Below are 14,168 nucleotides of genomic sequence, written 5' to 3'. Positions count from 1 at the left end.
TCACTTCAGAAAAAATTCAGAACCTCACTAGCCCTATGTGTATCAAGGATAATGGAATTTGTAGTTAACACCCTCCCCACAAAGAAAACTCCAGGTCTAGATGGCTTCACAGTTGAATTTTCCCAACTTCTACGGAAGAAATAATATCAAATTCTACACAAACTGTTCCAGAAAATAGAAGAGGAGGAAACACCAACGTGTTCATGATTTTTAACTACGTGTTCATTATTTTTAACTTCATCTACTATTAACTTCCCTGCTTTTTATATATATATATATTTTTTTTAAATAAATTTATTTATTTATTTATGGCTGTGTTGGCTCTTCGTTGCTGCGCGTGGGCTTTTCTCTCTAGTTGCGGCGAGCGGGGACTACTCTTCGTTGCGGTGCACGGGCTTCTCATTGCGGTGGCTTCTCTTGCTGCAGAGCATGGGTTCTAGGGTGCACGGGATTCAGGTAGTTGTGGCTCACAGGCTCTAGAGCGCAGGCTCAGTAGTTGTGGTGCATGGGCTTAGTTGCTCCGCGGCATGTGGGATCTTCCCGGAACAGGGCTCGAACCTGTGTCCCCTGCATTGGCAGGCGGATTCTTAACCACTGCACCACCAGGGAAGCCCCTGCTTTATATTTTTAAAAGTGTTTAGTTTTTTTTACCCCCACAGCAGACCTATGAGATAAGTAGGGCAAATAGCTAACACCCTTAAAGTTAAGTGAACTGTCCAGTTCAACCTTTCAGTGATCTAGTTGGGATAGGACCCACATCTCCTTATTCCTAGTCCTGATATTGCCACTGTTAACTAGTTACCCCTTTAGTAGCTTTTTTGTAATAACCTTTGGGGATGGTGCTAACCAGTGCTGACTTAACTAAGGAGAATCTTAAAATCCTTAGTCCTTAAGTTGAAGACTGGGCTAGGCTCACTGCTTATGCAATGCTTGACACCTATTTGGCCCTCAATAAATGTCCCATAACCAATTTTAGAGCAAGGATCAGTATTACTGTATCATCCTTTTGGCATAGGATCTAAATTGGGATGATGGTTGGAAGCTAGACAAAAAGAGAGAAACATCTTATTTGGCATAAGCAATGTGTCAGAGTGCTCAGTGGAAGAGCTGGGTGGTCTGAGATTGGCCATCCCTTTAGCTGTTTATCTGATGGCCTTTCTTTGCATTTAACTATCAAGATATCTGAAGTGTAGAGCACACTTTTATGATATTGTGGCATAGTAACTCACACTTAAATGTCAATAGAGACGCTTGCAGAGACGTAAAAGGTTCAATAATTTCTGGTGTAGGTTTGTTTCTCCTGTCACCACCCATTATGTATTTTTTTTACAGCTTTTAAATTGCCACAGAGAGAAATTGGTCAGGATCATAATAGATGGCCAAGGAGCTGCCAAGGATACCGTTGTATGGGATGGGAAAAAGTTCAATACTGGCTTGATTTTATTTATCTAAATTGTAGGCTATGACTTCACTATAATTCATGTTGCTAATACACCAAGGTAATGGCAGAGCACAAAACTATGCCATATGTTGAAGGAATGCTCTCTTTTACTCCTGAAGTTTTACAATCTGAGATATCTTTCTTATTCCAATTATATAAAAACTCCTTTTTTTGTCAGGATGTATTAATCAGGTTTTAGCATATTGATTTAAAGTCTAATACCATCTCAACAGTTAAGAGATTTTAGTTTGGTTATGCAAATTAATTTTTATGACTCTTGAATGTCTTTGCAAAACTAAGACTACGTTAGAATGTAAATTGTTTGCTATAGTAGAAGCTCTTCCTTCAAATAGAGGTTTTGTTGAAATGACCTGAAGGGGCCCTTGTAACCCTTAAACTGCTGATGGCCAAAATCTGTACAAGCTAGATAAGTGTGAGTCTTAATTTTATGGCTGTTTAGAAACTGCTCTATGACCATAATTTTATTTGGTGTGGATACTTCAGTTCTCTTTTAACCCTTCCATATTTTGTGAACATGAATTGCCAAAGTGGTATGTAAAAATCTAAGATTCGTGGTAATCTACTCAAACGTTGCTCTTAGTCATTTTTCTTAAGATTTATGATGAAATTGCTAGGTTCTTCATGAAAGGTGACAAGATCTACTAGTTCATGCTTCATCACATTTAATTAATAGAGAGGAATGGGTGTGAGATTAACACTCACTAGAGACTGTGGTGCTTTGAGATGAATTCAGTACATTCCAAGGATAGAGTTGTTGGAAGCACCATCTGGAAGACATTTGCCCATAGTGATACAAATTCTACTTTCTCATGAATCTTGGAACAATTGACTATCTAACCTCTTGCCCAGCGATGGGTTTAGGTGTGCCCTAACTAAATTTAGAGAAGATGGACACTTGGGAGAAGAAATTCAGTAGATTTGAATAAAGGAAAAAGAAAAATCTCATGTAAAATTATTATTTTGTGGAATTGTGATCTGGTAATGAGTTATCAAGAATTTGTGTGTTAGTGGTAAATATACCAATGAACCAGACTTAACGCTTTGAGCAGTTCTGAGAATTGCTATAGCACACATTCATTTATATTTTTTAATGGCATTCAGAGCTTGGAGGACAGTACAGTCAAATGAAATTTATAAGGCACCCTTTATCTCCATTTATAATGTAGATGTTTTAATCTAAAAGAACAAAAGGCTCTTTACTCCCTTGCTCGCTGGAGCGGGAGGCTTAGATAATCAACAGATAGGATACTTTGCCCCCAGAATAATTCTGTGACTGGTTGAAGCAGTGCCTTGGCCTGATTTTTGAAGGATCATGAACTGGAGCTTCTGCTAGCCAAGGGAGAACCATTTCCTCTTTCCACACTCCTCTCTATTAATAAAGTTTGTGTTCTCTGTATGTGGCTTGTTAATGACAGGGGTGTTAACGACCACAGTTAATCTTCCTCCTCAACTCTTTCCTAATCCAGTCTCTTAAATAGACATTTAGAAAGCTTTTAACTCCTCTTGAGTTGGGTGCCCATAGGCTTTTGGTGGAGGTGGAGTGATAGTTAGCAGCCCATTTAACAAAACCTGAGACAGCCGGGACAGCTGTAATGTGCCGTCCCTATGCTGTGTTTTTGTTAAAATGTCACATGGCTTATACTTTGGAAATCATAAATCTAGTGGAAGAAAACATCTTTATAGAGGGTATTTTAGTTTTATGCTGTATGTGTTACAAACCTAAAACCATTGGTACTTCTAGATCTATAAAGAGCAAAGAACACAAACCAGATTAAAATGGTTCTGTAAATTTGGTTGCTTTTCATCTGTTTTATTTGCTGCAATAAAGCTATAAAGAGGATGCCTTGAAGACAATGTTGTAGCTGACAGTTTAATCTTCGCATAAGCCACCAGCTTTCCCCAAGGGCCTTAGGGGAGAAATGGGAGTTTCTCAAGCCTAGACCAACTGAAGTCACCCATCAGTGGCATATTAATATATGTGATAGGGACCTTTGCATATGCCCTCGCCCTTTCCTACTCTTTAGAATGACTTTCTTTATAGAAGATTTTGCCTTTTTAGTGGGCTTATAAAATTTATATTGAAACTCTAAAATAAAAAGCTCATTGATTATGCATTTTGACATTTGGTTTGACTAATGTCAGTTTAGTAGGTAGTTCAGTGAGGCAGCTTAGCCGTCGGTTTCATTACTTTTTAAACAATACAAAGAAAACTTAGAGAAGAACTTAGAATATATATAATACATATATATGCTTTTGCTCTTAAGTCGTGATGAAAATACAGCGTGCTACACCGAGATCTAAGAAAAGCCACCAGGACAGTTGACATTGAAAAGTAGTGACTGGAGGGACTAGAGCAGAGCCTGAACTAGACAGAGTAGACAGATACCAGGGATCTCATGTGGGTGGTTCTCTGTTTCCAGGATTGACTGGTTGATGCAAACAGCTAATCATTATGTCTCTTGTTCTTCTGGATTGCTCCGGCTCTCAGTAATGCCTTCTCCGTAATTTCTGGGCACTGGCAGTTTTTACCTTTTTTTTTTTCTTTTACCCGTATAATGTGTGGGGCTTTTTTTGTCCCTCTCTTTCTGCTTCACCTCCTCACCTCTCCCCCCCCCCCTTTTTTTTTCTGGAAGATTCATGTGTTAAAGAAGTTTCCTGTCATCGACTTGGAATGTGGGTTCTGACTGTGCCTGACCACAAAGCTCTTTGATGTTTGTCCAAGGCTGAATTTTCACCAGATCCCCTGGTTTAGGTGTTTTTCCCCCAGCACTCAGAGGCCTGTAAGGTGAATTTGCCTTGTATCGTTGATATGAAGAGTTGGTGGGCCTGCTCTTTCTCGTGATCTGATGGGCCATTAAATTGCTGGATTCTGTGGTTGTTGATGCCTTTACCAGAGAGTTCCTGTGTATGTTCAAGAAAAGGCTGAGAGCTGTTATGTCTGAAAGACTCTAGAAACTTGAGAAGCTCACCCCTTCCCATGGAGATTTCCATAAGGATAATAAGGTTGTGCTCAGAGGCTCAGCCTCTCTTTCTCTGTCATGGTATCGGGATTCTACCTTAATCAAGCCATCATCCTGCCAGCCGTGTCTCATTTCTCACACTGGAATGCTCCCTCCGTCCAAGCTCAGTGTGAACCACCAGTCTTGATGCTTTATCTGGTCCAGGCTCTAGCCCTTAAATTGTCCGTCTGACTCTGTGTTTCATTTGACCCTAATACACTGGGTCGCACTGTCTAAAAGAGAATTACGTCCCCTCCAGTGTCTGAGTGAATTTCTCATTTACTGCTGCTCCTGAGCAGATCTGTAACTTCAAGGTTAAGATAAGACACATTCCATCAGAACTATGTCGTCATCCTTGCCAGCTTCTGGTCTGTGACTGTCCAGGAGATTTACAAGACAATTGCATGCCATTCTTTACAGAATATTATGGTTGGACTCTGACTCCTGGCATAAGGCCCAATTTGATTTGTCAGCTGTTACAAAACCCATTTCCCAAAGAGAAAGGGATCTTAGCCATGTGCCTTTTAGGCAGTTCTTAAAAGAGTGGGAAGGAGGGAATTGATCTGGCTCTTTATTTCCTGATGTTTTAAGGAGAAGGATGGACACCTGAATGTTTTTGTCCCTTTCCTCCTTGAATTCCCTTGTTTCGCCTGAAAGGTTTCGCTAAAATGTTAGCATTGCTGTCCTTCTTTCCTGTCCTTTATCCCTTTACAGAATTGCTGTTAAGTCTTTTCATTCTGCCATCTCCAATGCTTTCCTGAATTTTAAGGAGTAAGAATTTTGCCCTTGAGAGAAAGGGTTACCTGCATTTTCTCTGAAGGTTTATTAGTTTACCAGCACCTGGTTAACAAAGACACAGTTCCTCCTTTCTTGCTCTCTAACATGTTGAACTGCAGGAGTTACTGCATGTGATATGGTTTAATGGCTTAGGAATTTGGAAGGTCACATATTTCCTGCTGCTGTTGTATTAGGCCCTGTAATATTTTTACAAAAGCTTCTCGTTGGGGGACTGTAACAGCCCTTTGGTTTCAACATAAACTCACTCTTTCCCTAGGTGGTAGGCAGTGGGGATTTATTTGGCCCACTTTAGTGATTCTGGGGTTAGAGCTAAGATTTATTTACTCAAGATCACACATGGCAAGTTAATCACAGAATCACAACCCTGATCTAATTCCTTTGGCATTGTTTTCATATCCTTTAACTACAAAAAGTTTTAAAAAGTTAGGAAGAATCGAGAAAGGCAGTTTTTACTCCGATTTCCTGATGGGTCTATTCAAGGTTGAAGAAATCCTCGTAGTTGAAAACTGTCCACTTTGCCCTCATACCCTACAGTTTCTTCTGTTTGATAACCAAAATAATAACCAGTCTTGATGCTTTATCTGGCCCAGGCTCTAGCCCTTAAACTGTAAAAGAACCACCATTCTTTTTTTTCCTCAGTCGGGTTCTTTGCTTTTGATTGTCCCTTTTTCTTAATCTCCTATGGCAGCAGCCTCTATCTCTAAAAGACCCGTATCTGTAAAGCAGAGAGCAGAGTTTTGGAGCTCTCTAAAATGTTCTTAGGGCCAGGAGAAAGGAATTCATGGGACTGCAAGTCTTAATTCTCTTTTCTTTATTTCAGTCTTCCTTTTTTCAAGTATTAGGGATTCTTAATATACAAAGTTTTAAATTACTATACTGTATAATTAATGTTCCAGGTGGGTAATTATTTGAAAATTTGTTTTATAACATTACAAGAACAACTAATGAGAAGTGGTTTTAATAGTAATGGTTGTGACTGGACTGCTCCCTCCCTTCTCTTTTTTAAAACTACTTAAGAATTAAATTTTTTTCTATCTATAATTTCACCTGAAAGGTTCTTTGGTAGTGCTTCAAGTCGCTACATTCTGTTTCTGTATCCAGTAATTCCCCCCAAAGGGAAAGTTGTATAGCATCTTTGAAATCCTTCCCTTCCCCCTCTCCGGTTAGTCCCTGCACCCCACCCCCACCCCAGCAATCTTAATTAACTGTTCAGTGACAGATGGTAGAAAAGGCCTTGTCTAAAGTGCTTCTGGTGGGCTGGATTAGGGGGTGGGTAGTTTGTACTGATCTTGAAGAAGGAGCTAGCCTTTCCCCGCCTCCCGCCCCCCCCCCAGTTGAGCTATAATCCTGTTAGATCTTAAAATGCTATTGATTAATTCCCAGTGCTCTTAGAGGAATAAGCACAAGTTTTGGGTTTAAAATCCAAGCGCCAATTCCCTAGAGCTCTGAATGCCTTAGCCTTGAGGCCAAGGGAGGTACCTTCCAACTTCTCCACCCAGTCTTCACTGAAAAGAAAAGTTAAGCCTTTTAACTTTTCCGTTTGCCTCTCCCCCCCGCCCCTCCCTTAGTCTAGTAAGGCTGCCAGTTGCCATGGCAACGGACTGGGACAGCTGCGCAGTGGCGCCTAGGCAGCTGGGTGGGGGCGGGGGAGCTGCCAGCCCGCCAAGCCCCAGACCTGGGAGGGGAGGCCCCTTCTGTTAGCCCAGAGGGAAAGAAAGAACTGGGGCGATCCGGTAGGTAAAGGAGGGAACCCCCATTCATCTGCTGCCTCTGGGGCTCCTCTTCTGCATGAAGGTGTAAAGGTAGATTTTCCTCTTTTCTCCCTCAAACTGAAGAGCACATATGTAAATCCTTGTTTTTCCTTGTGAGGCAGGGGAGGCCATAGCCACAATGCTTCACTGCATGCATCTAACCCGGGGCTGGTTTTAACCCTGGCGCTCTGACCTAAGCTGCTCAGCTCCCGGAAATTCCAAGGTGAGTGGGGGCGGGGGTGGGTTACTCTCCTTGGAATATGACGTTTCCTGTTTCTGGTGAGGTTGGAGGCTGCTTTTATTTTAAATAAATCAGATTTTTTTTCTTGAAGCTTAGGACTTTCCCCTGAATTCATGGAAAAATTATTTTGAAACCCCTCACCTACATTACCCCATCCTCCCACCCCCTCTTCCAAATAAAGTATGTTAATGAAGACATAGTTTTATTACGAGTCAGTAATGGGTACAAACAGTTTTTTGGGTGGGCAGACGTATTGCTAGTAAGTTTTGGAGGTATGGTTTCCAACTATATATTCTGGGAATAATTCCCTAAAATTTGCTAATTTGAAGTAAATTGATAAATGCAACTTTTTATGCTACTCGAACAAAATTCCGAGATCAGTAGCGACCTTCCCTATTCCTGGGGTGGTCTTCTGATCAGGATGGAAATATTTTTAGTGCTGGAAAAAAAGCTTTAAAGGTTACAGCAAAATAAAAATAGAGTTCAGCTAAGAAAACAATTCCTGCTACTCTGTAATCCAGACTCTAGGCACCATTTAACATGGTTAAGGAAGAATTCTTAAAAATGATTGTGGGAATTTAAAAAACTAGACTCTCTGTTGAGTACCCCTGGTTGTGCATATTTCTGAGCTTAACTCAATTTCCATTTGTGTTGCCTTGCTTCAGCTTTCCTTGGGCCTATGAATGGTTCCTCTGTGTTTTGAGGCTTCATGTTGATGTGAGTCTGGGACCAGACTTCTTTTTCCTCCTCCTCTTCCTTTGGCCCAAAGTCAACTCCAGTTAAGAGGAGAGGTGTACCTCCTTAATAATTGGATTAGTTGAGCCTTAAGAATTATTGAACAACTCAATGACTAATTTTGATTTTTAGGACTAAAAAATCTTTTTCTCCTTCCTGCCTCCCTCCCATCCCCAAATGAAAGGGGAGGCTTAATGTGTTTGAGATGTTAGCCTTGCTTTTGTGAGCTGATGGATGCTCAGAAGGGACAAGCTCAGTTTGTTTAAGGGAAATGTACTGAGTCACTGAAAATGTGGCGAAAGATGCCTGAGCAGGACTTTTTTTGTGCTGCTAAGAGACTGTTCAGGATGCTCAGAGCAGAGGAAAGTTAGATTTTGGTGGCTTTTCTTATTACTTTTTTTTTTCCATTTTTATAAAAAACCTTATTAACCTTGGAGGGAAATGTGTTAATTCTATCACGGTTCTTTTAACTGAAGGTTTTCCATACTTGTCTTTGAGTTTATGACTTGTAAACAGTTATAGAATTAGCTAGGAGTAAAATCCCACACATTACTTGTCTTATGGAATCTGAAATTAGAGGAGTTAGATAATTGTGCCATCTAATAATTTTGATCTTGTCAGCTGAAGAGAAAGTGGGGATCTGCCCATTTTTGATTAAACTCTTAGGCCTCATCTGTAGGATGCTTTAAGATGCAAGAAAAAGGTACATGGCAACCTTGTGTTATACCCCCTGCATCCCATCCAGAACAGACAGTTTTAACTGCTCACATGGATTCTGACCATTTCTGTCCTTCCCATTTGCAGGAACCCGGTGGCCTTAGTCCTTCAGGTGGAACAGCGTGAGACATGGGAAAGAAAACCAAGCGGACAGCTGACAGTTCTTCTTCAGAGGATGAGGAGGAGTACGTCGTGGAGAAGGTGCTAGACAGGCGTGTGGTTAAGGGGCAAGTGGAGTATCTACTGAAGTGGAAAGGCTTTTCCGAGTAAGTGCCTTCTCTCAGGCTTTGGGACTCTGCGCAGGTGGACGCAGACACAGGCATTTCCCTGTGAACCATCACCATCTTTTTCTTTCACCACCTGCACTCCTTTCTAAGAGTCAGAAGACACAGCAATAAACTAAGCAAAATCTCCCGCTTCTTGGAGCTGATGTTCTAATGAGAATGCTTTTGAGAGGCAGTATAATGAACTGGTTAGGAGCATAGACTGGGGACCAGATTGCCTGGGTCCAGATTCTTGCTCTACCACTTATGATATGAGCTGGGTGACATTGGTGAAGTTCCTTAATCTTTTTTCTTCCTCAATAAAATAGGGATTAGAAATAGTCTATATCATAGAGACATTGGGGAGATGTGTAGAGCCTGACACATAAGCTCAATGTAAGTATAAACTGCTGCTGTTACTATTCCTTTGGATGTAACTAAGCTAAAGCACATACATTTAAGCAGAAGAAGTCGTAGTTGATCCCATAGCCCATAGCTTTCGATAATGATCCTTGGACCTCAAGATTGTCCTAGGATGAAACACTCATCTTAATGAGAGACTTAAATCTGAGACCTCATTTTCCCCCCAATATTTATTTTTAAAAATTTCAAATATACATACAGCTAAGGCAAAAGAAATTGAGTGAACACTCAGATACACACCACCTAGTTTCTACAGTTAACATTTTAATATAATCTATCCCTTTATCTCTCAATTTATCTTTTATTATTATAAAACCCTCTTTTTAGGTCAGTGAGCTTTAAGAATGGTACTGAAGTGTTGACTATTCAGAATTAGGCAGTAACTGACTTTATGTTGAAGTGCTAAAAGTAGGTTATTCTTTCCTTTGGAATAAGTAGAACTAGACACACAAGCATAGGAGAGGTAGCTTGAAAAGTGAAATACATGAAGCTGTGTAATCATTAGGCATTTTGCCTCAATTTCTCACTAATTCTCTTCTCAGGATGCCTGATAACAAAGAATGGGTTTCTGTGACCCCAGTGAGCTTTTAGGAACTGGTTTAGGCTCCTTAGAGTGGTGCTGTCCAATAAAAATGTAATGCAAGCCACATATGTAATTTCAAATTTTATGGTGGCTACATTAAGGAAAAGTGGAATTAATTTTAATAATATATTTTATTAAGCACACTACATCAAAATGCTATTTCAAAATTAATTAATACAAAAGTTATAAAATTTTACATTATTTTTCATGCTTAAGAATTCAAAATCTGATGTATATTTTACATTTTGTAGCACGTCTCAGTTCATAGCAGCCACATTTCAAATGCTCATTAGCCACATGTGGCTAGTAGTTACCATACTGAACATCACAACTTTGAAGTGTGAGACTTAAATATGATAAAAGATTGAATGTTTTGCCAGTACCTTTGGAGAAAGTTATGAACAGGAGCCTTCAGAATATATTTAAGGTTATTTTACTGTGTGAATCAAGTTTCTCATCTGGAGCACTGTTGGTGTTTTAGGTGGGGCAGTTTACGCACTGCACGATGCTTAGCATCTGTAGCACACACACACAGCACTAAACGTGGGTAGCACAGCAATCAGAATGTTCCCTCCATATTTCTAAAGAGGAGTGGTATCACAACATCTTCTAGAGATGTGAACTATAAATTTGAGAGGCCTAGAGCACCATGAGAAAGGAATTAAAATACACCTAAATACTTTGAGGGTGTTATTTGGCCCAGTGAATCACCACTGGAAATTGTTGGGCATTTTGAAGAATTTCAAGACTATAATTCAGCTACTGGTACCTTACATACATAAAAGAGGAAAAGAAAAGGTTTAGGGTAGATGGATTAAACCTTTTTTTTTAGTATTTACTTTATTTTTTTTGGCTGTGTCGGGTCTTAGTTGGGGCATGCGGGTCTTTCATTGGGGTGCGTGGGCTTCTCTGTAGCTGTGGCGCGTGGGCTCCAGAGCATGTGGGCTCTGTAGTTTGTGGCACGCGGGCTCTCTTGTTGAGGCGTGCGAGCTCAGTAGTTGTGGCGCACGGGCTTAGTGGCCCCGCAGCATGTGGGATCTTAGTTCCCCGACCACCACGGGTCGAACACGTGTCCCTGCATTGGAAGGCGGATTCTTTACCACTGGACCACCAAGGAAGTCCCAGATTAAACATTTGTCCTTACTTTGTCAGAAATATCCAGAGTTTATCATTAAAGACCAGAACAGATTGTGCCCCTTCAGCATTGTCTACAACTAAGTACCTACTGTTTACTAGGCAGTGGTCATATTCTACCTCATGTGTTCTCTTTAATTCTCATAACAGCCTTTAGAGGTATTTTCAGTTTACATATGAGGAAATTAGTTGTTTGCCAAAGATAACAGAACTGGTACGTGCTGAAACAAGGACCCAGCATCAGATTTCTTTGGCGCTAAAACCCAGATTCTTTATAAATTATACTGTGCTATCTTTTGGGTGAAAATTGATTGATGTAGAAACAACAATACCAATATGGTAGGAAAAGGGATAATCTCATTAGAAGACTGACTTTCCTTGCTAGCAACAGAGATTCTCTCCTACCTCTGCATCTGCTTACTTATTATGCTACAGTGTTGGCATGTCTCTTGATTTTCGTGCCTTAATTTCTCCTGGGATAGTAAACTTACATATACTGGGGATTTAGGAGAAAGTTATTGTATGAGGAAATTGTTTTGGTTTTTTTTTTTTTTTTTTTTTTTGCTGAAAGAAGAGCTATGAGGAAGAGGCTTTTCCGGTTTTGGCTCAAATGTTTTAGAAATAAATTTTGTTTCATTCTTAAGCTGTTTTTGCAGAAAGTTGAAGTCTAGAGTAAATATCTCAGATTTTCCCATCATTCTGCTACTTAGTTATTATGGCATATGTTCAAACCATTCCAATTTAAAGCTACCTTATTCAAAAAACAGAAACAATGAAGGATCTAAAATGAATGGTGCATAAACGTAAAAAAATTTTCCTCAGTCAATGAAGGGATTATAGAAACTGCTATGATATATTTACAGATATATCTTAATGTAGCTAATTCTTACTATATAACCAAAAGAACCTCTGCCACTGGCTAGGAGTGAAGAGGATGCCTGGTCTAGTTTTTCCCGTGTAGAGACATTTCTTGCTTTGATTCCATAAACTGCAGATGGTAGTTGGTTTGCTTTTCTAAAACCTATGCTGGGGATACAGAGAACAACTTTGTGAATACCAACTATTTGTTTTCCTCATAGTAGGACTCCCTTGATCCAAGTTTAATTAGACACAATTTTTTTAATTTGGATTGTTTTTGCTTATTAATATAAAAATGTATTTTGAAAAATGTATACCTAGTAACGATAGGTTGAATCCAGAGCATTGAATTAATGCACTCCAAATTCCAGTTTTGAGTCTTTTCCTTTTTATGGTTCGTCTGTATTCTAATGATTTAAGCCCTTACTATCTCTTTTCTAATTATTTTAATCTTCTAATAACTTGTTGGCATTTCTTCAAAATATAAGTAACATATTTAAGACAGTATAAACTGGAGTGCATTTAGAATTAGGTTGTCTTCTCTTCAGCATTTGCATAGATGATTATATGTATGAAATCACATTATTTTGCCACTTACAAAGCAGAACTTATATTTGAGTGTTTAACAGCTTTATTGAGGTATAAGTTACATACCATAGGATTTATTTATTGAAAGTATAAAATTCAGTGATTTTTAGTAAATTTACAGAGTATGCAACCATCAGCATGCTCAAGTTTTAGAACATTTCTGTAACCTCCCAGAATTCCCTTGAACCTAAATATTTGTATGTAATCCCAAGCCCTAGCCACAGGGAACCACTGTTCTGCTTTCTGTTTTTAAATTTGTCTTTTTCCTAGAGGATTCATGTAAATGGAATCAGACAATGTATAGTCTTTTGCATCTGTTTCCTTTCACTTAGCATGTTCTTTATATATATACATATATATATAAATTTATTTATTTTTGGTTGCGTTGGATCTTCGTTGCTATGCGCAGGCTTTCTCTAGTTGCGGTGAGGGGGGGCTACTCTTCCTTGTGGTGCGCAGGCCTCTCATTGCGGTGGCTTCTCTTGTTGCGGAGCACAGGCTCTAGGCGTGCAGGCTTCAGTAGTTGTGGCACGCAGGCTCAATAGTTGTGGCTCACGGGCTGTAGAGTGCGGGCTCAGCAGTTGTGGCGCACGAGCTTAGTTGCTCCACAGCCTGTGGGATCTTCCCAGACCAGGGCTCTAGCCTGTGTCCCCTGCATTGGCAGGCGTATTCCTAACCACTGCGCCACCAGGGAAGCCCACTTAGCATGTTCTTGAGGTTCTTCCATGTTGTAGCATATATTAATATTGTGTTTCTTTTTGTTGCTAAATAGTATTCCATTGTCTGGATATACCACATTTTGTTTATCTATTCACCAATTGATAGACATTTGAATTGTTTTCTGTCTTTGGCTGTTAAAATGCTGCTATAAGTAATTGTGTGCAAGTTTTTTTTGTGGGTATATTTTTTCTCTTGGTTAGATTCCTAGGATCAAATTTGTTATCTCCTTTAAGCCAAGGTTCTTTCCTTTTTGCCTACTTGTCGTCTTTAAAATAAAGGCATTGGATTCCCTCTCCTCCCCGCCCCCCTCATTTCTTTCCTTTGTTCTCCATTCTTTTTGCCCAGGGAGCACAATACTTGGGAACCCGAGAAAAACTTGGATTGCCCTGAGCTAATTTCTGAGTTTATGAAAAAGTATAAGAAGATGAAGGAGGGTGAAAATAACAAACCCAGGGAGAAGTCAGAAGGTAACAAGAGGAAATCCAATTTCTCAAACAGTGCTGATGATATCAAATCCAAAAAAAAGAGAGAGGTAAGCTTTATTTCTCCTTTTTCCCCCCGCAAACTATTATTCTGCCTCCCCCAATCCCCCTTCTTCCAAAACAAGGGCATTATTTTGGTTATTTCTGTTCTAAGGATGGCCTGCAAGGTAAATTGTTGAACAAAAGAGCTTCCAGGGAGACATGTTGATTGACCACAGCGCCCCCTCCTGGATGAGTGAGAAACGTAATATGTGTTCGCTGAATTGCGTTAGGGTGGCAAAAATAAATCCCATAAAACGTTCAGCTACTCTGTGCCTTATCCAAGAATAAGTGGATAATTATCTTAGAGAGGGAGAGTCTTTGGTGAATTTTTTTAAGGATATAAAGAAGCTTTTAAAAAGCTTCACTTTTCTT

The 14,168-nt window shown here is 39.8% G+C and overlaps 1 protein-coding gene across 2 annotated transcripts in view; it reads left to right on the top strand.

The window, feature by feature from the left end:
• CBX5 (chromobox 5) overlaps positions 1-14,168 on the top strand; it is a 33,354-nt gene that overhangs the window by 7,960 nt on the left and 11,226 nt on the right. The window contains exons 2-4 of one of the 2 annotated variants that reach the window (XM_082849871.1): positions 7,129-7,233; positions 8,791-8,969; positions 13,618-13,804. In XM_082849871.1, coding sequence (XP_082705997.1) covers positions 8,833-8,969; positions 13,618-13,804 — 324 coding nt within the window. In that variant the 5' untranslated portion in view covers positions 7,129-7,233; positions 8,791-8,832. The remainder of the gene's footprint in view (positions 1-7,128; positions 7,234-8,790; positions 8,970-13,617; positions 13,805-14,168) is intronic. The other variant, XM_082849870.1, reaches the window with a different exon arrangement.

The sequence above is a fragment of the Leucopleurus acutus genome (assembly GCF_964270905.1).
Source record: "Leucopleurus acutus genome assembly, chromosome: 11".
Classification (NCBI taxonomy): Eukaryota; Metazoa; Chordata; class Mammalia; order Artiodactyla; family Delphinidae; genus Leucopleurus; species Leucopleurus acutus.
Note: the sequence above shows the minus strand (reverse complement) of the source record. Positions and strands in the feature narration are given on the sequence as shown.